This window comes from Oncorhynchus keta, chromosome 4, assembly GCF_023373465.1.
Source record: "Oncorhynchus keta strain PuntledgeMale-10-30-2019 chromosome 4, Oket_V2, whole genome shotgun sequence".
Taxonomy (NCBI): domain Eukaryota; kingdom Metazoa; phylum Chordata; class Actinopteri; order Salmoniformes; family Salmonidae; genus Oncorhynchus; species Oncorhynchus keta.
The window spans coordinates 33,980,950-34,006,362 of NC_068424.1; the positions used below are offsets into that span (position 1 = coordinate 33,980,950).

Consider the following 25,413-nt stretch of genomic DNA (forward strand, 5'->3'; position numbering starts at 1 on the left):
GGGCTGCAGCACCCTCAGCACCCCTACTTCCTGCGGCTATGCATACTGCTCACCCCGGGCCAGGCTCTAATCGTCGAGGCTCAGAAAAGAAAAAGGCAAGAGAGTGTAAGAGAGGCCGACCTGTGGGAACCCTGGCGGAAAAACTAAGTCGGCGAGTACATAAAGCGCCTTTTACCCTCCATTTTATTGCCGAACATACAAACACTGGAGAACAAACTGGACAGGCTCTATTCGAGACTATCCTATCAACGGGACCTGAAGAACTGTAATGTGCTATGTTTCATGGAGTCTGTTGAACAAGGACATGGATAATATACTAGCTGATTTTTCTATGCATCGGCAAGACAGAACGGCAGCATCGGGTAAAGTCAAGGGAGGAGGTGTGTGTCTCTTTGTTAACAACAGCCGGTGCACAATCTCTAATATAAAGAAAGTCTCGAGGTTCTACTCGCCTGAGTTAGAATACCTCATGATAAGCTGTAGACCACACTATTTACCAAGAGAGTTTTCAACTATATTTTTCGTATCTGTCTATTTACCGCCACAAACAGATGTTGGCACTAAGACCGCAGTCAACGAGCTGTATAGGGCCATGAGCAAACAGGAAAACACTCATCCAGAGGAGCCGCTCCTAGTGGCCAGAGATGTTTATGCAGGAAAATTAAAAACCGTCTTAGTTAAGTTCTACCAGCATGTCACGTGGCAATTAGAGACGGAAAAAAAATCTATATCACCTTTACTCCACACACAGAAACACATACAAAGCTCTCCCTTCCCCTGCATTTGGCAAATCTGACCATAACTCTATCTTCCTGATTCCTGCTTACAAAGCTAAACCTGAAACAGGAAGTACCAGTGAAGCGCTCAATACGGAAGTGGTCCGATAAAGCGGATGCTAAGCTACAGGACTGTTTCACTTGAGCGGACATGAATATGTTCCGGGGATTCATCCAATGGCATTGAGGAGTTTACCACATCAGTCACCGGCTTCCTTAATAAGTGCATCGGCGACATCGTCCCCACAGGGACCATACATAATATCCGAACCAGAAGCCATGGATTACAGGCAACATCCTCACTGAGCTAAGCTAGAGCTGCTGCTTTAAAGGAGCGGGACACTACTCCGGACGCTTATAAAATATCCTGATATGCCACCAGCTCAACCTCTCCCTGACACAGTCTGTAATACCTACATGTTTCAAGCAGATCACCATAGTCCCTGTGCCCAAGAACACAGAGGTAACCTATCTAAATGACTATAGCCCTGTAGCACTTGAATCTGTAGCCGTCAAATGCTTTGAAAGGCTAGTCATGGCTCATATCAACACCATCACCCCAGACACCCCAGTCTTTAAGGTCTTCGAAAGCCAAGTTAACAAACAGATTACCGACCATTTCGAATCCCACCGTACCTTCTCCGCTATGCAATGTGGTTTCAAGGCTGGTCATGGTTGCACCTTAGCCACGCTCAAGGTGCTAAACGACATCCTAACCCCCATCGATAAGAGACATTACTGTGCAGCCGTATTCATCGACCTGGCCAAGGCTTTCAACTCTGTCAATCACCACATTCTTATCGGCAGACTCGACATCCTTGATTTCTCAAATGATTGCCTCAACTGGTTTACCAACTACTTCTCTGATAGAGTTCAGTGTGTCAAATCGGAGGGCCTGTTGTCCGGACCTCTGGCAGTCTCTATGGGGGTGCCACAGGGTTCAATTCTCAGGCCCTCTTCTCTGTATACATCAATGATGTTGCTCTTGCTGCTGGTGATTCTCTGATCCACCTCTACGCAGACAACACCATTCTGTATACTTCTGTTCCCTCTTTGGACACTGTGTTAATTAACCTCCAGACAAGCTTCAATGCCATACAACTCTCCTTCTGTGGCCTCCAACTGCTCTGAAACGCAAGTAAAACTAAATGCATGCTATTCAATCGATCACTGCCCGCACCTGCTCGCCCGTCCAGCATCACTACTCTGGACGGCTCTGACTTAGGATACGTGGACAACTACAAATACCTGGGTGTCTGGCTAGACTGTAAACTCTCCTTCCAGACTCACATTAAGCATCTCCATTCCAAAATTAAATCTAGAATCAGCTTCCTATATCGCATCAAAGCATCCTTCACTCATGCTGCCAAACATACCCTCGTAAAACTGACCATCCTACCGATCCTCGACTTCGGTGACGTCATCTATAAAATGGCCTCCAACTCTCTACACAACAAACTGGATGCAGTCTATCACAGTGCCATCCGTTTTGTCACCAAAGCCCCATACACTACACACCATTGCGACCTGTACGCTCTCGTTGGTTGGCCCTCGCTTCATACTCGTCGCCAAACCCACTGGCTACAGGTTATCTACAAGTCTCTGCTAGGTAAAGTCCCGCATTATCTCAACTCACTGGTCACCATAGCAGCACCCACTCGTAGCACGCGCTCCAGCAGGTATATCTCACTGGTCACCCCCAAAGCCAATTCCTCCTTTGGTCGTCTTTCCTTACAGTTCTCTGCTGCCAATGACTGGAACAAACTGCAAAAATCTCTGAAGCTGGAGACTCATATCTCCCTCACTAGCTTTAAGCACCAGCTGTCAGAGCAGCTTACAGATCACTGTACCTGTACATAGCCCATCTGTAAACAGCCCATCTATCTACCTACCTCATCCCCATACTGTATTTATTTATTTATCTTGCTCCTTTGCACCCAAGTATCTCTACTTGCACATTCATCTTCTGCACATCTACCATTCCAGTGTTTAATTGCTATATTGTAATTACTTCGCGACCATGGCCTTTTTATTGCCTTAACTTACCTCATTTGCATCACTGTATATAGACTTTTTGTTTTCTTTTGTTCTACTGTATTATTGACTGTATGTTTTGTTAATTCCATGTGTAACTCTGTGTTGTTGTATGAGTCAAATTGCTATGCTTTTTCTTGTCCAGGTTGCAGTTGCAAATGAGAACTTGTTCTCAACAAGCCTACCTGGTTAAATAAAGGTGAAATATATATATTTTTTAAATGGAAAAAAAACACAAAAAAACACCCTGGACCCACTCCAATTCGCAAACTGCCTCAACAGATCCACAGATTACGCAATATCTATTGCACTCCACACTGCCCTTTCCCACATGGACAAGAGGGACACCTATGTGAGAATGCTGTTCATTGACTACAGCTCAGTGTTCAACACCATACTGCCCTCCAAGCTCATCACTAAGTTAAAGACGCTGGGACTGAACAACTCCCTCTGTAACTGGACTCTGGACTTCCTGACAGGGCGCCCCCAGTTGATGAGGGTAGGTAAAAATGCATCCGCCATGCTGACCCTCAACACTTAGTCCCCTCCTTTACTCCCGGTTCACTCAAGACTGCATGGCCACACATAACTTCAACCCCATCATAAAGTTTGCTGATGTGATGACGGTTGTAGGCTTGATCTCCGATGACGATGAGACAGCCTATAGGTTTGTAAGAGGTCAGCCTATTGAGCTCAGAAACCTGGCAGTGTGGTACCAGAACAACAACATCTCCCTCAACGTCAGCAAGACAAAGGAGCTGATCGTGGACTATAGGAAATTGAGGGCCGAGCACGCCCCCCTTCACATTGATGGGACTCTAGTGGAGCGGGTCGAAAGCTTCAAGCCTCAGGAGAGAGCATATTAACTGTCTGCATCACCGCTTGGTGTGGCAACTTCTTGGCATCTGACCGCAAGGCAAGACAGAGGGTAGTGTGTACAGCCTGGTACATTACTGGGGCTGAGTTCCCTGCCATCCAGGACCTCTATACCAGGCGGTGTCAGAAGAAGGTCCTAAAAAGACTCCAGCCACCCAAGTCATAGACTGCTCTGCAACCGCACGGCAAGCGGTACCGATGCACCAAGTCTGGAACCAACAGGACCCTGAAGAGCTTCTACCCCCAGGCCTTAAGACTATCTGCACTGACCCTTTTTCATACTCACATTTTTTGTCTCATCTCATCACATACGCTGCTGCTACTGTTTTATTATCTGTCACATTATTCCTAGTTTTATGTACTGTATAACTGTACCTCAATTACCTCGTAATTCTGCACATCAACTCGGTACTGGTACCCCGTGTATATAGCCACGTTTTAAATGACGTGGAATAAAGATAAGACACCAGGTAAAAATCCCAGCTGTTATTTGGTCTTGGTCGGCTACTGACCAAGACCAGATGGGGAGCACATATGACACAGGTTTTAAGGCCTCGGCACTGGCTGCCTGTGAGTTTTAGAATACATTTTAAGATGGGTGTTTTAAACGAATTGGTTTTTAAATGAATCCACGATGGTGTACCCCAATACATGTCAGGTCCCTCGGGTCCTCCGGCACTGGCCTTTTTAACTATCCCAAAGCGTAAGACCAAGAGGCATGGAGAGGCAGCCTTTAGTTACCATGCCCCCAGCCTCTGGAATATCTTTTTAGCTTCGCATTCCTTCAGGTGCTTTTGAGTCGTTCAATTTTTATTGTTATTCTTTTGTTTTTGATCCTCTTATGTTAGTTGTGTAGTAAATTTTTCGGTTTTATTTTAATTGTTTTCATTAGTTTTTTTTCCCCCTGTAACGCACATTGTGTTCCATGTCTGAAACGTGCTGTATAAATAAAGCTGGATTTGATTTGATCATTGCCCATTGTGTATTTATTATTCGCTTTATTATTACGCGTTTTACTTTTCTAGTATCTCTCTCATTTCTTTCTCTCTGCATTATTGGGAAGGACCCATATGTAAGCCTTTCACTGTTAGTCTACACATGTTGTTTACGAAGCATGTGACAAACAATAGTTGATTTGAGACATTTATAACAAAAAATGTTCAGGACAAAGAGGTAACATGACAGGGGCAAGGGCCCAAACAACATGAGGTGTTTGAACAAACCATCATCGGGTTCTGAGCTCAAACACTGACCAAGGCTACAGGAGTTTTCAGCTGGCAACAAATCAATATATGTGTCCACACATTACATGCCAAAAGCATTGTCCAAGCCCAACAGTGGGCTAACCGTAATCAGTAGAAATTCATCTCAATCAAGCAAAATGAAAATTGAATTATGTTAAACATACAACAATAACTCATCCATTTAATTCAACTGGAAAAGAAAAGGCTAAATATAGATAGAAACTCTATAGCGCTGTATTGTAAAGCCATCCTTTGCGTCTCAAATGGCACCCTATTCCCTACATAGTGCACTACTTTTGACCAAAATGAATGCACTATATAAAGAATCATGTGCATTTGAGCCAAAGGTTTGAATCACCGCAGTTTTCACTTTCCCAGCCGGAACCAACTCCGTGTGTCTTCGTTCTTTTCTGTGTGAAAGAGTATATCTGAGATGCATTATGAACTCTGCAGCTGGGGTCAAAAACAAGAATATGGAGCACATGCATAGAGTTGTTTCGAATGTGTGTGAGGCCTTTGAAAATAAGGTGGAATGTTGATTGACAGATATAGGTCGTTATCACTAAAACGTCACAATACGGTGCAGAGCATTCAATTTGGCTGCTGGGGTGCAAGGAGACGCCGCAGCTCTGCTAAAACCATTGACAATAACGTGCCGTTTTGATGGGATGGTTTAGTAAATGTTACAACTATTTCGTATTAATATCATCACCTCTTCAAGAGCATAGTCAGAACTATACATTTACGATTATTACACATTTAGCTCTAATCAAATCAAAGTTTATTTGTCATGTGCGCCAAATTCAACAGGTGTAAACCTTACAGTTAAATGCTTACGTACAGGCTCTAACCAATGGTGCCAAAAAAATATATGTGTGTGTGTGTGTGTGTGTGTGTGTGTGTGTGTGTGTGTGTGTGTGTGTGTGTGTGTGTGTGTGTGTGTGTGTGTGTGTGTGTGTGTGTGTGTGTGTGTGTGTAGGTAAGTAAAGAAATAAAACAACAGTAGAAAGACATTTGAAAAAAGAGTAGCAAGCTATATACATATATGTAGGTATCGTTAAAGTGACTGTGCATATATGATGAAGAGAGCAAAAGCGTAAAAAGAGGGGTTGGCAGGTGGTAGGACACAATGCAGATAGCCCGGTTAGCTAATGTGCGGGAGCACTGGTTGGTCGGGCCAATTTATGTAGTATGTACATGAATGTATAGTTAAAGTGACTAAGCATATAAGATAAACAGAGAGTAGCAGCAGCGTAAAAGAGGGGTTGCGAGGGGGGCACACAATGCAAATATTCCGGGTAACCATATTCCGGGTAACCTGGTCAGGACTCTTATGGCTTGGGGGTAAAAACTGTTGAGAAGCCTTTTTGTCCTAGACTTTCACTCCGGTACCACTTGCCATGCGGTAGTAGAGAGAACAGTCTATGACTGGGGTGGCTGGGGTCTTTGACAATTTTTAGGGCCATCCTCTGACACCGCCTGGTGTAGAGGTCCTGGATGGCAGGCAGCTTTGCCCCAGTGATGTACTGGGCCGTACGCACTACCCTCTGAAGTGCCTTGCGGCCGGAGGCCGAGCAATTGCCATACCAGGCAGTGATGCAACCGGTCAGGATGCTCTCGATGTTGCAGCTGTAGAACCTTTTGAGGATCTCAGGACCCGTGCCAAATCTTTTTAGTTTCCTGAGGGGGAATCGGCTTTGTCGTGCCCTCTTCACGACTGTCTTGGTGTGTTTGGATCAATCTAGTTTGTTGTTGATGTGGACACCAAGGAATTTGAATCTCTCAACCTGCTCCACTACAGCCCCGTCGATGAGAATGGGGACGTGCTCGGTGCTCCTTTCCTGTTGTCCACAATCATCTCCTTAGTCTTGGTTACATTGAGGGATAGGTTGTTATTCTGGCACCACCCGGCCAGGTCTCTGACCTCCTCCCTATAGGCTGTCTCATCATTGTCGGTTATCAGGCCTACCACTGTTGTGTCGTCAGCAAACTTAATGATGGTGTTGTGTCTGGCCATGCAGTTGTGGGTGAACAGTCGTGGGTGAACAGGGAACACAGTAGAGGACTGAGCACGCAACCCTGGGGAGCTCCAGTGTTGAGGATCAGCATGGCAGATGTGTTGCTACCTACCCTCACCACCTGGGGGCAGCCTGTCAGGAAGTCCAGGATCCAGTTGTGTTTAGTCCAGGTGGGAAGCTTTGAGGGTACTATGGTGTTGAATGCTGAGCTGCAATAACAGAGAGGTTGCATCATCATCTGTGGATCTGTTTGGGCGGTATGCAAATTGGAGTGGGTCTAGGGTTTCTGGGATAATGGTGTTGATATAAGCCATTACCAGCCTTTCAAAGCACTTTATGGCTACGGTCGTGAGTGCTATGGGTCTGTAGTCATTTAGGCAGGTTGCCTTTGTGTTCTTGGGCACAGGGACTATGGTGGTCTGCTTGAAGCATGTTGGTATTACAGACTCAATCAGGGACATGTTGAAAATGTCAGTGAAGACACCTGCCAGTTGGTCAGCACATGCCCGGAGCACACGTCCTGGTAATCCGTCTGGCCCCGCAGCCTTGTGTATGTTGACCTGTTTAAAGGTCTTACTCACGTCGGCTACGGAGAGCGTGATCACACAGTCGTCCGGAACAGCTGATGCTCTCATGCATGCCTCAGGGTTGCTTGCCTCGAAGCGAGCATAGAAGTGATTTATCTCGTCTGGTAGGCCCGTGTCACTGGGAAGCTCGCGGCTGTGCTTCCCTTTGTAGTCTGTAATAGTTTGCAAGCCCTGCCACATCCGACGAGAGTCGGAGCCGGTGTAGTATGATTCAATCTTAGTCCTGTATTGACACTTTGCCTGTTTGATGGTTCGTCGCAGGGCATAGTGGGATTTCTTGAAAGCTTCCGGGTTAGAGTCCCGCACCTTGAAAGCGGAAGCTCTACCCTTTAGCTCAGTGTGAATGTTGCCTGTAATCCATGGCTTCTGGTTGGGGTATGTACGTACAGTCACTGTGGGGACGACGTCCTCAATGCACTTTTTGATAAAGCCAGTGACTGATGTGGTGTATTCCTCAATGTCATCGGAAGAATCCCGGAACATGTTCCAGTCTGTGATAGCAAAGCTCCTACTCTATCAAGTAACTGCATGCTTTTCATGATCAGTAAACATCAATTGATCATGTAGTTTCAGATACGTGAGGGTAGCCGATCCATTTGGCATGTAGCTAGCTAGCTAACGTGTCATTTAGCTTGCTTCATCAGAGGTTAGGCTTTTGGAAAGAGCTTGACATTGGAAAGTCCTTGTCCTGGTAAAGTTGTCAGTCAGACTAGTGTCATCACCACTACGGATGGCAAGAAAATATAGCCATCTACTTTATCTAGGTTAGCTTGTTAACTAGCCATATGTGATCTGTTATTAGCCATTTGACATGGTCCATCAATCAATGTAGGCTATCATGTCTGTCAGCAGCAATCGGGATTAAACACTCACAAAGTTGAAAAGGGGAAAGTGTTTGCTAACTTCACTAGGTAGGTACAGTACATTGGTTGGAATACATTAGGTCTACTTACCACATTATGTTTAGCCAACTGTACAAACTTTCTACCGGTAGCTTGCAAAATAAATCGGCAAATGCCCCCTTCTGCTGCTTGACAGGCAGATCCCACAAAGGATGGGAAATGAACTAAAACCACTCATACTTGTCAGGTATGGTTCACTTTCATTTTATATCACTCAAATATCCAATTAATGGGGGCCAATACTGAGAGCTATCGTGAGACTACCCTTTGAATTTACATGACCAATTATTGATGTTTGCTGATCATGAAAGCATGCAGTTACTTGCTGTATTACGCCGATGAGAGACCTAGAGGTAAATGTGCACAATCGTTTTGCATGGAATAATCGAAAATCTGTAGTTCTGACTATGCTCTTCAAAACGTGATGGCATTACAAAAAAATAGTTCATATTTATTTAAGAATGATTTAAAAACGCCACGCAGTTGTCAATGATTTTAGTGGAGCTTGGGGTCTCCATCCACCTCTACAGGCAAATCATACACTCTGCACCTTATTGTGATGTTTTATTGACAATGACCTATAACAGGCTTATCTGCTAAAAGTAAAGAATTCTCAATCCAGACATTCCATCCTTTCCCCATTGTGACAGACAGAATCCTACAACCGGTAAAGCAGTTTAACTGTAGGCACTGATGCTTTAGGACAGTGGTCACCAATCGACTGGTCGATCACCACAGGATTCCTAGTTGATCGCGAAACATTTATTTTTCATTAATTAATTAATTTTGTACTTTTTACCCCGTTTTCTCCCCCAATTGGTAGTTACAGTCTTGTCCCATCGCTGCAACTCCCATACGGACTCAGCGTGCATGAGCACGGCCCGCCACAAGAGTTGCTAGAGCGCGATGGGACAAGAACAACCCCTCCCCTAACCCAGATGACACTGAGCCAATTGTGCGCCGCCTCATGGGTCTCCCGGTCGTGACAGAGCCCGGGATCGAACTAGGATCTTTAGCACCTATAGACACCTGTATCTTGTCAGATTGAGAGTTGAAATGTATTCAGTTTTGAGTTTGCACTTTACATACATCACAGAAGACTGAAATATAACAAAACGGTTTGACATAGAAACACTGAAATGTCCACGTTCTAAAACAATTATGTTAATTATGAAATTATGAAAAATATTAATAACATTCCACCCTTGAGACCACAAGGTCATTTGATTGCAAGAAAGGGCTACTAGAAACAGGTTGACCTGGGGGGGCGCATCAAGCACATAACCACTGCACCTTAGTATCTGGCGCAAAGGCGAATTTCCCTTTTTCTGTGTTATTAAGTGCTCACCAGAAACAGACACCTGGATTACAAAACATCTTGCACTCAAAAACTATGGAATCTCTTTTCCTGTGAGCTTTCATTTGCCATTCACAATGAGGAAAAGGCACCGATGATTCCTCCTATCTTTCGATGTCTCTAGTTAATGGAGACACTAAGAGTTTCAAAGAAAATTCTCAGCCATGGAAAAGGGGCCACATCCTGGTGAGGGGTGTGAAATGAGTTCTTTATAGAAATCTCCCTCCTGTGTCACTGACCGCCATGCCAGCAGCTAAGCTGAATGAGAAACAGAGTAAGGTTGAACCAGCCTAAAAGAATCCAGGTTAGTTCTTCAGGGACCGAGAGCAGAGAACAAGTGGCAGAGGTAGTTAATACAACCACACACCCTTCTCGCAGTGTTACTCATTAGGAGTGAATGAGTCTATACACAGAGCAACAGAGCATAATGTTAGATACGGATAAGAGTGCCCACGTGAATCATTTTCTTAAGATTTTAGATTGGGAGTTAGATTGATTGAGATCCAATGGAAGTGCAAGCTTCACCTCATTTGAAGATTGATCTCATCATGAGGTCATTTGGGCTAAATGAAGCGAGCTGCGTTCATTCAAACTAAATAACATTAAAGCCCAGACGTTGAGTCATTACGTTTACTGGTGTAAAGAAAGATCCGAAACGCAAACGCACACAAGATGTGGAGTCTAGGCCAGGGATCTGTTAGAAGTATATGACAGAGAACATGTATAAAGGGTCTCAGAGTAGAAGTGCTGATTTAAGATCAGGTTTGCCATTTTAGATCACGATGAAGCTGGACAAGGGGAAGTTGATCCTGGATCAGTACTCCTACTCTGAGATGCTTGACACATACCCGCCCCTCAACGACTATCAGGACCATTTCCTATGCGGAATACATTAGGCTTAACCTTAACATTAACCTTAACATTAACCTTAACATTAACCTTAACATTAACCTTAACATTAACCTTGACGACGCTGCCTTCTGTTCATCCACACGTTTGTGTTGTGTATGCAATTGTACACGATTCTTCCCAAAGGCCAAATGAATAAAGCCTCAACGTTTCCTCAATGTCATGAACATTCATAGCTAGATTCAAAGTAAATGTAGGAGCATAGAGAGGCAATTCATTCTATACTCTACTGTATGTATAACCATGAGCACTTGATTGAGAGACATAGGTTCTCTTGAGGTTGCTGTGTGATAAAAAAAAAAAAACTAGAAATATTTGTAATTTCTTTCCATTTTATTTACGTTTTGTCCTAAGAACTTTGTGCTTCTCTCACACCTGACTCATCAGCTATGTTTGAGCTGAATATACAGTGCCTTCGGAAAATATTCAGACCCCTTGACTTTTTCCACATTTTGTTACGTTACAGCCTTATTCTAAAATTGATTTTATTTCAAAAAAAGAAATCAATCTACACACAATACCCCATAATGACAAAGCGAAAACAGGTTTTTACATTTTTTTGCAAATTTATGAAAATGTAAAAACAGAAATACCTTATTTATAGAAGTATTCAGACCCTTTGCTATGAGACTCAAAATTGAGCTCAGGTGCATCCTGTTTCCATTCATCATCCTTGTTTCTACATGTTTCTACAACTTGATTGGAGTCCACCAGGTAAGGTCATTTCAATTGATTGGACATGATTTGGAAAGGCACAGAGCTGTCTATATAAGGTCCCACAGAGCAAAAACCAAGCCATGTGTTTGAATGTATTGTCCATAGAGCGCCGAGACAGGATTGTGTCGAGGCACAGATCTGGGGAAGGGTACCAAAACAATTCTGCAGCATTGAAGATATCGAACATCTCTGGTGACCGTAAAATAGCTGTGCAGCAACGCTCCCCATTCAACCTGACAGAGCTTGAAAGGATCTGCAGAGAGGAATGGGAGAAACTCCCAAAATACAGGTGTGCCAAGCTTGTAGCGTCATACCCAAGAAGACTTGAGGCTGTAATCACTGCCAAAGGTGCTTCAACATAGTACTGAGTAAAGGGTCTGAATACTTATGCAAATGTGATATGTCAGCTTTTATTTTTAATACATTTGCTCAGGCCCTATGGGCCCTGGTCAAAAGTACTTCACTATAAAGGGAATAGGGTGCTATTTGGGGTGCAAGCTTAGTTTCCCCCGGTAGTGATGAAAAGCAATGGGTGCTTTAGAATAGTGTGTGTGAGTTGATACCATCACGGAAGGGCTGCTGTATAATGAGGGTGGTGGGTGGTTGGTTGATTGTCACTTCTCAGAATAGAACCCTTTGAAGCTGGCTGGCTTACCATTAGCGCAGAACTCGTAAGGTGTACAGAGCTCATCCTCGAACAGGCAACCTGAAACAGAGAGAAATGCAAACTTAGAACACAATTTACAACACATCACAATCATTCTCAAAGGACATTACACTTCAAATCAAAGGTTGCCAGGCGTTTTCAGACCTCAAGCAGTCTGATGCATGACGAAACCACATCCCACGATATTGGTTGTTTAGATTGAGCTATATGCCTCCACCCCGAATGAATGGAAAAGACAAGCACTTAATGAAGTAAAAACAGGAAATTAGACAGTGCACATTTTTCCATTCATTTGGGATTAGCTGGATCTGCACAATAGTCTACTTTTTAAGGCTGAATGTATCTGAAAAATATTAATTTGTGAGTGAAACATCTCCTTAGCAAAGCACAAGTTTTAATTGACTAAAGTATTAAACAAGTTCCCTGACATGTTGTCCAAAAGGTTAATGCACCATTAAAGAATTTATCTCCCCAATAAAGTCTTGGTGTCTGATCACATTCATCAAAGTCTCCTTACTACAGAGAAAGGGGCAAATCAAAAAGCCAGCCAGTCAGGCAGTAAATCAATTATTTAATACACACACAGAAAATAAAAATAGAAATAGAACATTAGCAACAACAACTGATGGCATAGGCTACATCATGTCCCTTTTGGGAGTAGGCTACATCATGTCCCTTTTGGGAGTAGGCTACATCATTTCCCTTTTGGGAGTAGGCTACATCAAGTCCCTTTTGGGAGTAGGCTACATCATGTCCCTTTTGGGAGTAGGCCACATCAAGTCCCTTTTGGGAGTAGGCTACATCAAGTCCCTTTTGGGAGTAGGCTACATCAAGTCCCTTTTGGGAGTAGGCTACATCATGTCCCTTTTGGGAGTAGGCTACATCAAGTCCCTTTTGGGAGTAGGCTACATCAAGTCCCTTTTGGGAGTAGGCTACATCATGTCCCTTTTGGGAGTAGGCTACATCATGTCCCTTTTGGGAGTAGGCTACATCATGTCCCTTTTGGGAGTAGGCTACATCAAGTCCCTTTTGGGAGTAGGCTACATCAAGTCCCTTTTGGGAGTAGGCTACATCAAGTCCCTTTTGGGAGTAGGCTACATCAAGTCCCTTTTGGGAGTAGGCTACATCAAGTCCCTTTTGGGAGTAGGCTACATCATGTCCCTTTTGGGAGTAGGCTACATCAAGTCCCTTTTGGGAGTAGGCTACATCAAGTCCCTTTTGGGAGTAGGCTACATCAAGTCCATTTTAGGAGTAGGCTACAGAGGCACACAGCACCATGATACACCACTGCCCTGTGCCTTTAGTTTTAAGACTGACCTCTACGCCAGTGTGTTTCATAAGCGCCAGCTGCCAGCCAAATATTACACTCATAGAAAAAAGGATACCAAAAGGGTTCTTCGGCTGTCCCCACAGGAGAACCCTTTTGGGTTCCATGTAGAACCCTCTGTGGAAAGGGTTTTACATGGACACTAAAAGAGTTTTCCTGGAACCAAAAGGGGTTCTTCAAAGGGTTCCCCTATGGGGACAGCCAAAGAACCCTGTTATGTTCTAGATAGCACATATTTTTCTAAGAGTGACCTTAATTGACTTTAACAATTTTGGGTGCATCAGTGCCACCAAATTAGATTTTGTGCACCACCCTATCTGACAACCTTTTTCATTACACTGGCTACTTCAGATTATCAGGAACACACTGTATTGCCCAATGGTACCGCTATCTATCACCAATTAGCCAGATTCCTTCCTCTGTCCTGTCTGGGTCTAACATCCCCGGTCCATGGGCAATGTTCTTCCCCTATATAATTATTAATGAACATTAATGCAGACTGAGCGAGGCTGGGTGTTCTTGTTCCAGACGGATAAATTAACAGATGGCTGGAGCTTCTGGGTTACAGGTCCTGGTGGCCATATTTCACACTGAAGACACAGGGATCAGACTGTGCTTTTAAATCTTTTTAATGAATTTTTATCTTATTAAAACTTCTTAGGGCTGCAATCCCGTTAACGGGATCGATGTGACAACAGCCAGTGAAAGTGCAGGGCGACCTTTGGACCTTTGATGATCTTCATCAGGTGACACTCATAGGATTTCATTTTACACAATACATGTATGTTTTGTTTGATAAAGTTCATATGTATATAAAAGAATCTCAGTATACATTGGCGTGTTACGTTCACTAGTTCCAAAAACATCCGGTGATATTGCAGAGAGCCACATCATTTTACAGAAATACTCATTTTAAATGTCGATGAAAATACAATTGATAGACATGGAAATATAGATACAGTGGGGCAAAAAAGTATTTAGTCAGCCAACAATTGTGCAAGTTCTCGCACTTAAAAAGATGAGAGAGACCTGTAATTTTCATCATAGGTACATTTCAACTATGACAGACAAAATGAGATTTTATTTCTCCAGAAAATCACATTGTAGGATTTTTAATGAATGTATTTGCAAATTATGGTGGAAAATAAGTATTTGGTCAATAACAAAAGTTTATCTCAATACTTTGTTATATATCCTTTGTTGGCAATGACAGAGGTCAAACATTTTCTGTAAGTCTTCACAACGTTTTCACACACTGTTGCTGGTATTTTGGCCCATTCCTCCATGCAGATCTCCTCTAGAGCAGGCTGTTGCTGGGCAACACGGACTTTCAACTCCCTCCAAAGATTTTCTATGGGTTTGAGATCTGGAGACTGGCTAGGCCACTCCAGGACCATGAAATGCTTCTTACGAAGCCACTCCTTCGTTGCCCGGGCAGTGTGTTTGGGATCATTGTCATGCTGAAAGACCCAGCCACATGTCATCTTCAATGCCCTTGATGATGGAAGGAGATTTTCACTCAAAATCTCACGATACATGGCCCCATTCATTCTTTCCTTTACACGGATCAGTCATCCTGGTCCCTTTGCAGAAAAACAGCCCCAAAGCATGATGTTTCCACCCCCATGCTCCACAGTAGGTATGGTGTTCTTTGGATGCAACTCAGCATTCTTTGTCCTCCAAACACGACAAGTTGAGTTTTTACCAAAAAGTAATATTTTGTTTTCATCTAACCATATGACATTCTCCCAATCTTCTTCTGGATCATCCAAATGCTCTCTAGCAAACTTCAGATGGGCCTGGACATGTACTGGCTTAAGCAGGGGGACACGTCTGGCACTGCAGGATTTGAGTCCCTGGCGGCGTAGTGTGTTACTGATGGTAGGCTTTGTTACTTTGGTCCCAGCTCTCTGCAGGTCATTCTCTAGGTCCCCCCGTGTAGTTCTGGGATATTTGCTCACCGTTCTTGTGATAATTTTGACCCCACGGGGTGAAATCTTGCATGGAGCCCCAGATCGAGGGAGATTATCAGTGGTCTTGTATGTCTTCCAATATCCTAATAATTGCTCCCACAGTTGATTTCTTCAAACCAAGCTGCTTACCTATTGCAGATTCAGTCTTCCCAGCCTGGTGCAGGTCTACAATTTTGTTTATGGTGTCCTTTGACAGCTCTTTGGTCTTGGCCATAGTGGAGTTTGGAGTGTGACTGTTTGAGGTTGTGGACAGGTGTCTTTTATACTGATAACATTTTAAAACAGGTGCCATTAATACAGGTAACGAGTGGAGGACAGAGGAGTCTCTTAAAGAAGAAGTTACAGGTCTGTGAGAGCGAGAAATCTTGCTTGTTTGTAGGTGACCAAATACTTATTTTCCACCATAATTTGCAAATAAATTCATTAAAAATCCTACAATGTGATTTTCTGGATTTTTTTCCTAATTTTGTCTGTCATAGTTGAAGTGTACCTATGATAAAAATTACAGGCCTCTCATCTTTTTAAGTAGGAGAACTTGCACAATTGGTGGCTGACTAAATACTTTTTTGCCCCACTGTATACCTCTTCTTAATGCAACCGCTGTGTCAGATTTTTTAAAAACTTTACGGAAAAAGCAAACCATGCAATAATCTGAGAACGGCGCTCAGAAAAGAAAAAAAATGATCCGCCATGTTGGAGTCAACAGAAATCAGAGATAACATTATAAATATTCAAAAGAGCAGAAAAGTAAATAAATAAAAACCAGTTTGATGATCATCAGAATGATCATCAGAATGCACTCCCAGGAATCCTAGTTCCACAATAAATGTTTGATTTGTTCGATAATGTCCATTATTTATGTCCAAGTAGTTATTTTTGTTAGGGCGTTTAGTACATAAATCAAAACGATCGTGCAGGTCCAGCCGAACGTCGGATGAAAACTTCAAAAAGTTATATTACAGGCGTAGAAACATTTCAAACTAAGTATAGAATCAATCTTTAGGATGTCATAAATCTTCATTAACGTTCCAACCGGAGAATTCCATTGTCTGTAGAAAAGCCATGGAACGCAGGTCGCTATCATGTGAAATGCGCTTGACCAGGACCTGGCTCTCTGCCAGACCACTGACTCAAAGAGCTCTCATCTGGCCCCACATCACAGTAGAATCCTCATTCAAGTTTCTAAAGACGTTTGACATCTAGTGGAAGCCTTAGGAAGTGCAACATAACCAATATCCCACTGTGTATTCAATAGGGGCTGGGTTGAAAATCGACCAACCTCAGATTTCCCACTTACTGTTTGGATTTCTTCTCAGGTTTTTGCCTGCCATATGAGTTCTGTTATACTCACATACATCATTCAAACAGTTTTAGAAACTTCATAGTGTTTTCTATCCAATACTAATAATAATATGCATATATTAGCAACTGGCTCTGAGGAGCAGGCCGTTGGGCACCTTTCATCCAAGCTACTCAATACTGCCCCTGCAGCCATAAGTTAACACTTGGTTCTAGATAGCTATTTGTGTAGGTAGCTATCAAGTAGACACAATGATATCAAAGTGCAGAGATAATAATAATAATAATATATGCCATTTAGCAGACGCTTTTATCCAAAGCGACTTACAGTCATGTGTGCATACATTCTACGTATGGGTGGTCCCGGGAATCGAACCCACTACCCTGGCGTTACAAGCGCCATGCTCTACCAACTGAGCTACAGAAGGACCACAGATTACCACTGTTATCAACTCTCATCTACTCCGGTGAACATCCACCATTTATATGTCTGAGACTGAGAGGTGGGGGTTGCAAAATTCCGTTCCAGCCATTACGATGAGCCTTTTCTCCGATTTAAAGTGCCACCAGCCACCGCTGGTGTGTAACTGTGGTCTGCTCAGGGTTTCTGCTTACGTGCCGTGGAACAATTTCATGGTAGACATCATCAGAATGGTCGAAACACTATGACACCGTCTAGATAGATAGAATGACTTTCTCTCGGTGTTCAGGACCCCAGGTGCAGCTGTTGGCGAGCGTAAGCTAACCAGACACAGCGCCTGTCCTCTGGCTGGCAGATTTATGCTGGGATGCTAAAGTAGTCTTGTGTCCACGTGAGGAGAGGAGAACATTGCTGCTGTAAAATATGTCCCGCTCACAATGGAAAAGAGGAGGTTATTTGACGAAGCTTAACTTGTCGAATCCCCGGGTGGCCCTATGGGCCCTGGTCAAAAACTAGCGCACTATGAAGGGAAGAGAGTGCCATTTGGGATGCAACTACGTACAGCGAGTCATTGATTATGGGTTTCTATTGTGATTAAAGGGTGGTTTGGGATTTGAGCAAAGCACAATTTTGAGCAGAACATTCATTTCCCACAATCCAATGTGGACTTATGAACACAACCTTTATTGCCAGTGAAATATTTTCGACAATCCATTCTGAGAATACTTTTCAAGAGGACCTATTCATAGGCAGTGTGCCACATCACGACAACGACATCAATCGCCCCTATGGGTTATCATGAATAGGCTCTAGCACACAGAGGCAGTGTGACGTCAACAGATGAATCCAGTATATTCCTCAGTGATGGCCCATCACACTGAGTCACACAACTCTGTCCTTTCACCACTTTATCTTTCTTTTCTCTTTCCTTCCCTCACTCTATTTATCACCAGCAATGGCGAAGGCAAGCGGTTCGTGGCGGTGCACCGCCTAATGGACTGAGTTGGAGGACAAGCCTTGGACAGACAGTACTTTCATGACTGCTTACAGATGCGAACAGTCTATTAATCACTCTACTGAGAGGAGAGAGCGAGCGAGGCAGGGAGATGACAAAGCATTACATGATGGCCACTGTAATTGTGACCAAGTGAATGAAATATATTAAAAAGCTTTCCCTCGGCCTCCAGAGTGGTCTATGGCACTGCATCCCCGTGTATGTTTGATCCCAGACTGCCATTAACGGCCCGTGACCAGGAGTCCCATAGGGTGGTGAACCATCGGCCCAGAATTGTCCGGGTTAGGGGAGGGTTGGGTCGGTGGAGCTTTACATGGCTCATCGCGCTCAAGCGACTCCTTGTGGTGGTCCGGGCGCCTGTACGCTGACTTCGGTCCTCAGTATAATGGTGTTTCCTCCTGCTGTACACATTGTTGCAGCTGGCTTCCGGGGTAAGCGAGCGGGTGTTAAAAAGCGCAGTTTGGCGGGTCAGGTTTCGGAGGACGCATGACCCGACTTTCATCTCTCCCGTGCCCGTTGGGGAGTTGCCGTGATGAGACAAGATCGTCATCATGAAACTGGGGTTGAAACCACCTATTAGAGACAAGTTATTAGGCAGACATTACTTTCTTGGGTTTATTTCTGATACACATCATTAAAAACATTTCCTTAATGTTCTCTAGGCCAATTTGATTAGTCACACAATGCACACTTTCCCGGGGATGTGAGGGCTATGTTGGCCTCCAAATTACATCTGCTTGGGGTAATGAATTCTTCTTTGTGTCAGCAGAATGGCTATTTAATAGTCATGGGAGTGCCATTTCACAAAGGGACATGATCACAAAACTATTATGTAGCTCTGCTTTCAGGGACAAACACACTCACAGACACACACGCACGCACCCACACACAGTTTTTCTCTCTCACACCAAATGTCTCCAGCTGTCCATATATTTAAAAGCCTGAGGAATATGACTGTCACTCAACTGTTAAGTGCCTGGGAAATGGCACCCGAGGCTTCCCTTAGCCCCTCCATACTCCACCTCCCACATCTCCACCTCCCACAATGTTGCAAACCCGACAGACTGAACCAACTTCTTGAAGCGTCTCAAGAGTAGGAGTGCTGATCTAGGATCAGGTCCCCCCTGTATATGTAATCATACGCGGTGTGATCAAGTTTTGTAAATACTGACCCATATCCCTTTGAAATGTTGCTTCAGTGCTTCAGGACCCGCAACCAACCATGCGAGGGCCTCTTCATTGTGCTCCTCACCCCTCGGCAATTACTGTCAGTCCATTCAACTTTACCACCTCAACACTCCTCCAACTACTTCATTCATTACGTCGTCTGTGAGGGCTTGTCAGCTCTCAATATTAATTAATGCCTTCAATTTAATGAAGTGTGTGCGTGTGTTGGTGGTTGGTCAGATAGTACTGAGTGAGAGTAAGGCGGGCAGGACGTCCAATTGATAACGCCATGTTTCCACTCCTGGACGCGGTGGTGGTAGAGATGATTAAAACGGTCTTTTAATTAAAATGCAATCAGTGAGGATGATGTTGAGGACCTCAGGACAAAAAAGAATGTAAATGGGTCCTGTTGTCGTCATCAGGTATCTGAGGAGAGAAGCTCTTCAGAGAGAAACTCCTATCTAAATTAAATAACCACATTAGAATGCATGGCTATTTGATTAAGATGAATGCACTAACGGTAAGACACTCTGGATAAGAGCATCTGCTAAATGACTAAAATGTCAAATGTAAATGCTTTACATACAAATATCATATTACTGTATTGAATTCTAAAAATAAAATGTATCATTTGTACATTTTTTTTTTTTTTTCAAAAGTATTTATTTGTTCAATTTGACTGTGTAAAACCTAGCAGGACTACTTATTTCTCTGAGAGTTTGATGGATATATGCGTTTTGCAAAAAAAACTTGATTATTTGTCTCTCTGAAATGAAACCATCAAGTGATAGATTTTAAACAAATACATGTCGGTCAATGAACAACCTTCTCCAAATGCTGGCCAATGTTGACTTCCCACAATTGTGTCTTGTTTGCTGTTGGGTGGGGGACCATTCTTGATACACAAGGGAAACTGTTGAGCGTGAAAGACCCAGCAGCATTGCAGTTCTTGACACAAACCGGTGCGAATGGCACTGACCACCATACCCCGTTGAAAGGGACTTAAATATTTTGTCACCCTCTGAATGGCACATATATACAATCCATGTCTCAATTGTCTCAAAGCTTAAAAATCCTTCTTTAACCTGTCTCCACCCCTTTATCTAAACTGATTGATCTGTCCCCTATACAAATTGATGTGCCACTATAACCACATAGGAGATAAATTGGTACAGCATTGTCACTCACGGGTGCAATAAATATAGCTTCTTAAAAGGCACGCCGCAAAATATGTTAATAAGCCAGAAACAACAATACCCTACACACAGTAGTGGTCAAAGGGTTTTTGGCACTCCAAAGACACAATACGCTACTGTATTCTGTGGGATGGAATTACAGTACCATTTTAAACACAGCAATTATTTGCCCCGCCCCCACAGCATTTTCCCTCAATGCACCATGATTTACAGTATGCCGCAGTAAAATATTTCAGAGTATTTTACGGTTGGTAATACCAAACATTACTTAATAATTTAGTTTTCCATTACAGTGTAATGCCTCGCACTCGAGAAGTAGTCTCCGCATTTAGGAGTAGTCTCCGCATGTGTATGAATCCTCACCAGGGGTCTCAGGGCTCTCACCACGTGGTAAAATGTTATCTGCATTCTCCCAGTCTTGACTGCTACCGCACCCGACGACATCAAGGACTGATCCATCAGGTTACCATGGCGAGGCCAGCCCCAGAATATAATAAGCATCCACTTTGGAACTCCTCCACCGCACACCAAATGATAGAGGTTCAAACCACATTGACTGGGTTGTGTTGCTTTCATTTTTTTATTATGAATGAGCAAACACTGAGAGAGTGACTGACTCATTTGACTGACTTCATTCTTTTTACTAACTCTTACCAGGCTCCGACATAGCTTGTGATAATCCAACACAAGACAGTTCAGCGTTACGTTATTAAAGCCTAAAGCAAAATTCATTTGCTGAATAGAATGGGCTTAACTACAGGTAGGATAAATGTAGCAGCTGATGCTAAATATAGCTAGAGCCGGGTGACCTGATTTGCATTGATATGTGGAGGATGAAGAAGATCTGAACCAGACTACGGTGTCCACATTAGGACAGTGGCAGCCTCAGCAGGACTTCTTTCAATCTTTTTTCTAAAGTGTATGAGCTGTATAATTCAATGCACATCAATTGTCACCTGTTTAGGCAGCACAATAACATATTGTCATACACAGCAAATTCTCCAATGTAAGAAAACATAATAAAACTATTGTTAGTTAAATCAACACTGAAAGTGTTTATTAGACACCGGAACAGTGCTAAATTAACACTGATTAGTGTAAAGCCTTATTCAAATATTTCCCCAGAGTGCCTTGCGAGTAAATTGTAGAGATACCACCCATAACTGTATGTGTTAGTGACAGAGACATGCTTGTTGCATTCATACAGTTTTGGCACTATGGACTTCACCAAGTGAGATCCTAAGCGAATGTCATCATTAAATTGCTTTATATTTAAACTGGAAGAAAACATTTCAGTAACAAGTGCAAAAAAAACCTAACTAACTGATTGGATTAGTTTAGAAACATTGATGTTATTTATCTTTGTGTAGCATAAGATGAATTAATCAATGCACAGACATAGATATTGAGAGAAACAATTCTAAAAATCAACCTGCAATAGAGCATGCTGGAGAAAATGATAATGATTGGCATGGTTTTGGTTCAAAGTGATGTTTGTGAGTTTCAGGTCCATGTAAAACTAGGCCCTCAAAATAAGGCCTTATGAAATACGTATGGTATTGTGTTAAATATATCTATATTTCTTTATGATAACATATTTGCTTAGGATTTCACTTGAAGTCCATAGGAACTAAAATGGATGAATGCAACAACCAATACTCTGTCACACTAAAACATAGTCCACAATCATCTCCTTTGTCTTGATCACGTTGAGGGAGAGGTTGTTGTCCTGGCACCACATGGCCAGGTCTCTGACCTCCTCCCTTTAGGCTGTCTCGTTGTTGTCGGTGATCAGGCCTACCACTGTGGTGTCATCGGCAAATTTAATGATGGTGTTGGAGTTGTGCCTGGCCGTGCAGTCATGAGTGAACAGGGAGTACAGGAGGGGGCTGAGAACGCACCCGTGAGGGGCCCCTGTGTTGAGGATCAGCGTGTTGGATGTGTTGTTAGCTACCCTTACCACCTGGGGGCTGCCCGTCTGGAAGTTCAGGATCCAGTTGCAGAGGGTGGTGTTTAGTCCCAGGGTCCTTAGCTTATTGGTGAGCTTGGAGGTCACTATGGTGTTGAACGCTGAGCTGTAGTCAATGAATAGCATTCTCATAGGTGTTCCTTTGGTCAGGTGAGAAAGGGCCATGTGGAGTACAATAGAGACCGCATCATCTGTGGCGGTATGCACATTTGAGTGGGTCTAGGGTTTCTGGGATGATGGTGTTGATATGAGTCCACAGCTACAGGCGAAAACAAATTTTCCACTTTGTTAAATGTTTTCAGTCAGCACGGAAGAAGCATGCTACACTGGAGGAAAGGTCAACTAATCCAACTGGCATTTGAGGGGGGATCTTGGAATGATAAATTACTCATGAAGTTCCACAGAGCACCAAGGAGGTTGCAACTCTTCTGAAAAGCTAAGAAACAATTTAGCTGGTTGGTTTTTATCAAAATCTTGGTGGTATAGCTAGCAACATCCTTTCAGCAAAGATCTAGGGTATGGAATGGCAAAATAACTTCCGTAGCCAGCCGCAGCTGAGATCTCGCGCCAACCTGTCACTTCTTGGTCAAAAGCAGTGGTGTTTTGTACTTCACTTTACTATTTATATTTTTGACAACTTTTACTCCACTACATTCCTAAATAAAATACATGTACTTTTTACTCCATACATTTTCCCTGACAGCCAAAAGTACTTGTTACATTTTGAATGCTTTGCAGGACAGGAAAATGGTCCAATTTACGCACTTATCAAGAGAACATCCCTGGTCATCCCTACTGACACTGATCTGGCAGAACCACTAAACACAAATGCTTCGTTTGTATATTATGTCGGAGTATGCCCCTGACTATCCGTAAATAAATAAATAAAAAATAATCATGCTGTCTGGTTTGCCTGATATAAGGAATTTGAAAATATTTACTTTTACTTTTGATAATTAAGTGTATTTGAGCAATTATATTTACTTTGGTTACTTACGTATATTTACTGAAGTAGCATTTTACTGGGTAACTTTCCCTTTAATTTGAGTCATTTTCTATTAAGGAATCTTTACATTACTGAAGTATGACAATTGGCTACTTTTTCCACTACTGATACAAAATAACTTATGTTTATTGTGGTATAACGTGAATTAAATATAATTAAATATCATTCAAATGCAATGAAGCAGGCCTATAGGCATATTTGTTTGGCAAGACAGCTGTGCATGGCTGCATCTCACTGTAGTAGGCTTTAGGCCCTGTTTTGGTTATCTGGCTCTCCATTCGCCTTTTGTTTCCTGCGTTTGTTTACTGTTAGTGTAACTATCCTACACATAGATTGTGTCATGCCTTTATCCATCTGATATTTTGTTTATCAGGCCTACCTCTGTTTGCATTCATTTGTTGGCATTTGCATTTGTGTTGGTATTCTCAAAACTCCTATTCAGTATTTTAGTTTGCATGCATGAATAACTCGGCTACTACTTTCAAAATTTAGTTTGCATTCACATACGGTAATTCACCTTTTACAAACAGCCTGTCTATACTGAACAAAAATATAAACATGTAAAGTTTTGGTCCCATATTTCATGAGCTGAAATAAAAGATTGCAGAAATGTTCCATAACACAAAAAGATTGCTCTCATATTTTGTGCACAAATTTGTTTACATCCCTGTACGTGTGCATTTCTCCTTTGACAAGATAGTCCATCCACTTGACAGGTTTGGCATATCAAGAAGCTGATTAAACAACATGATCAGTACACAGGTGCACCTTGTGCTGGGGACAATAAAAGGCCACTCTCAAATGTGCAGTTTTGGCACACAACACAATGCCACAGATGTTTCAAGTTTTGAGGGAGCGTGCAATTGGCATGCTGACTGCTGGAATGTCCACCAGAGCTGTTGTCAACCAATGTGTTTATTAATTTCTCTACCGTAAACCATTTTTGAGAATTTGGCAGATGGCAGCGTGTGGGCGAGCGGTTTGCTGATCTCAACGTTGTGAACAGAGTGCCCACTGGTGGCGGGGGGTTATGGTATGGGCAGGCATAAGCTACAGACAATGAACACTATTGTATTTTATCGATGGCAATTTGAATACATATAGACACCGTGACGAGATATTGAGGCCCGTTGTCGTGCCATTCATCCGCCGTCATCAGCTCATGGTACAGCATGATAATGCATGGCTCCATGTCGCAAGGATCTGTACACAATTCTGAAGCTTTAAATGGCCCAGTTCTTCCATGGAATACATACTCACCAGACATGTCACCCATTGAGCAGGGTTAGGAGGCTCTGGATCGTCGTGTAGGACAGAGTGTTCCAGTTCCCACCAATATCCAGCAACTTCGCACAGCCATTGAAGAGGAGTGGGACAACATTCCACAGAACACAATCAATAGCCTGATAATCTCTATGCGAAGTCAAGGTATTGGAGTGACCATCACAAAGCCCTGACCTCAATCCTATAGAACATTTGTGGGCAGAACTGAAAAGGTGTGTGCGAGCAAGGAGGCCTACAAACCTCACTCCATTACACCAGCTCTGTCAGGAGGAATGGGCCAAAATACACCCAACTTGTTGTGGAAAGTTTGTGGAAGGCTACCTGAAACGTTTAACCCAAATTTAAAAGCAATGCTACCAAGTTTGAAGGTAGGTCTTGAAATACATCCACAGGTACACCTCCGATGGACTCAAATAATGTCAATTAGCCTATCAGAAGCTTCTAAAGCCATGACATCATTTTCTGGAATTTTCCAAGCTGTTTAAAGGCACAGTCAACTTAGTGTATGTAAACTTCTGACCCACTGGAATTGTGATACAGTGAATTATAAGTGTAGGGCGCTGTCCATTGTGCTGATACAGCGCAGTGCCAGCCTGTCACTTCAAAAGCACTCAATCAATGGTTTCAGAGTCTCTGCATTTTAACGTTATGTTTATTGTGATATAGTGT

General features: G+C 43.0%; 1 protein-coding gene across 1 annotated transcript in view; it reads right to left on the reverse strand.

The window, feature by feature from the left end:
• The window catches only part of ptprn2 (protein tyrosine phosphatase receptor type N2), a 256,439-nt gene that overhangs the window by 207,206 nt on the left and 23,820 nt on the right, over positions 1 to 25,413 (reverse strand). The window contains exon 2 of the mRNA XM_052506465.1: positions 12,076 to 12,126. Within this exon, the coding sequence (XP_052362425.1) occupies positions 12,076 to 12,126 (51 nt within the window). The remainder of the gene's footprint in view (positions 1 to 12,075; positions 12,127 to 25,413) is intronic.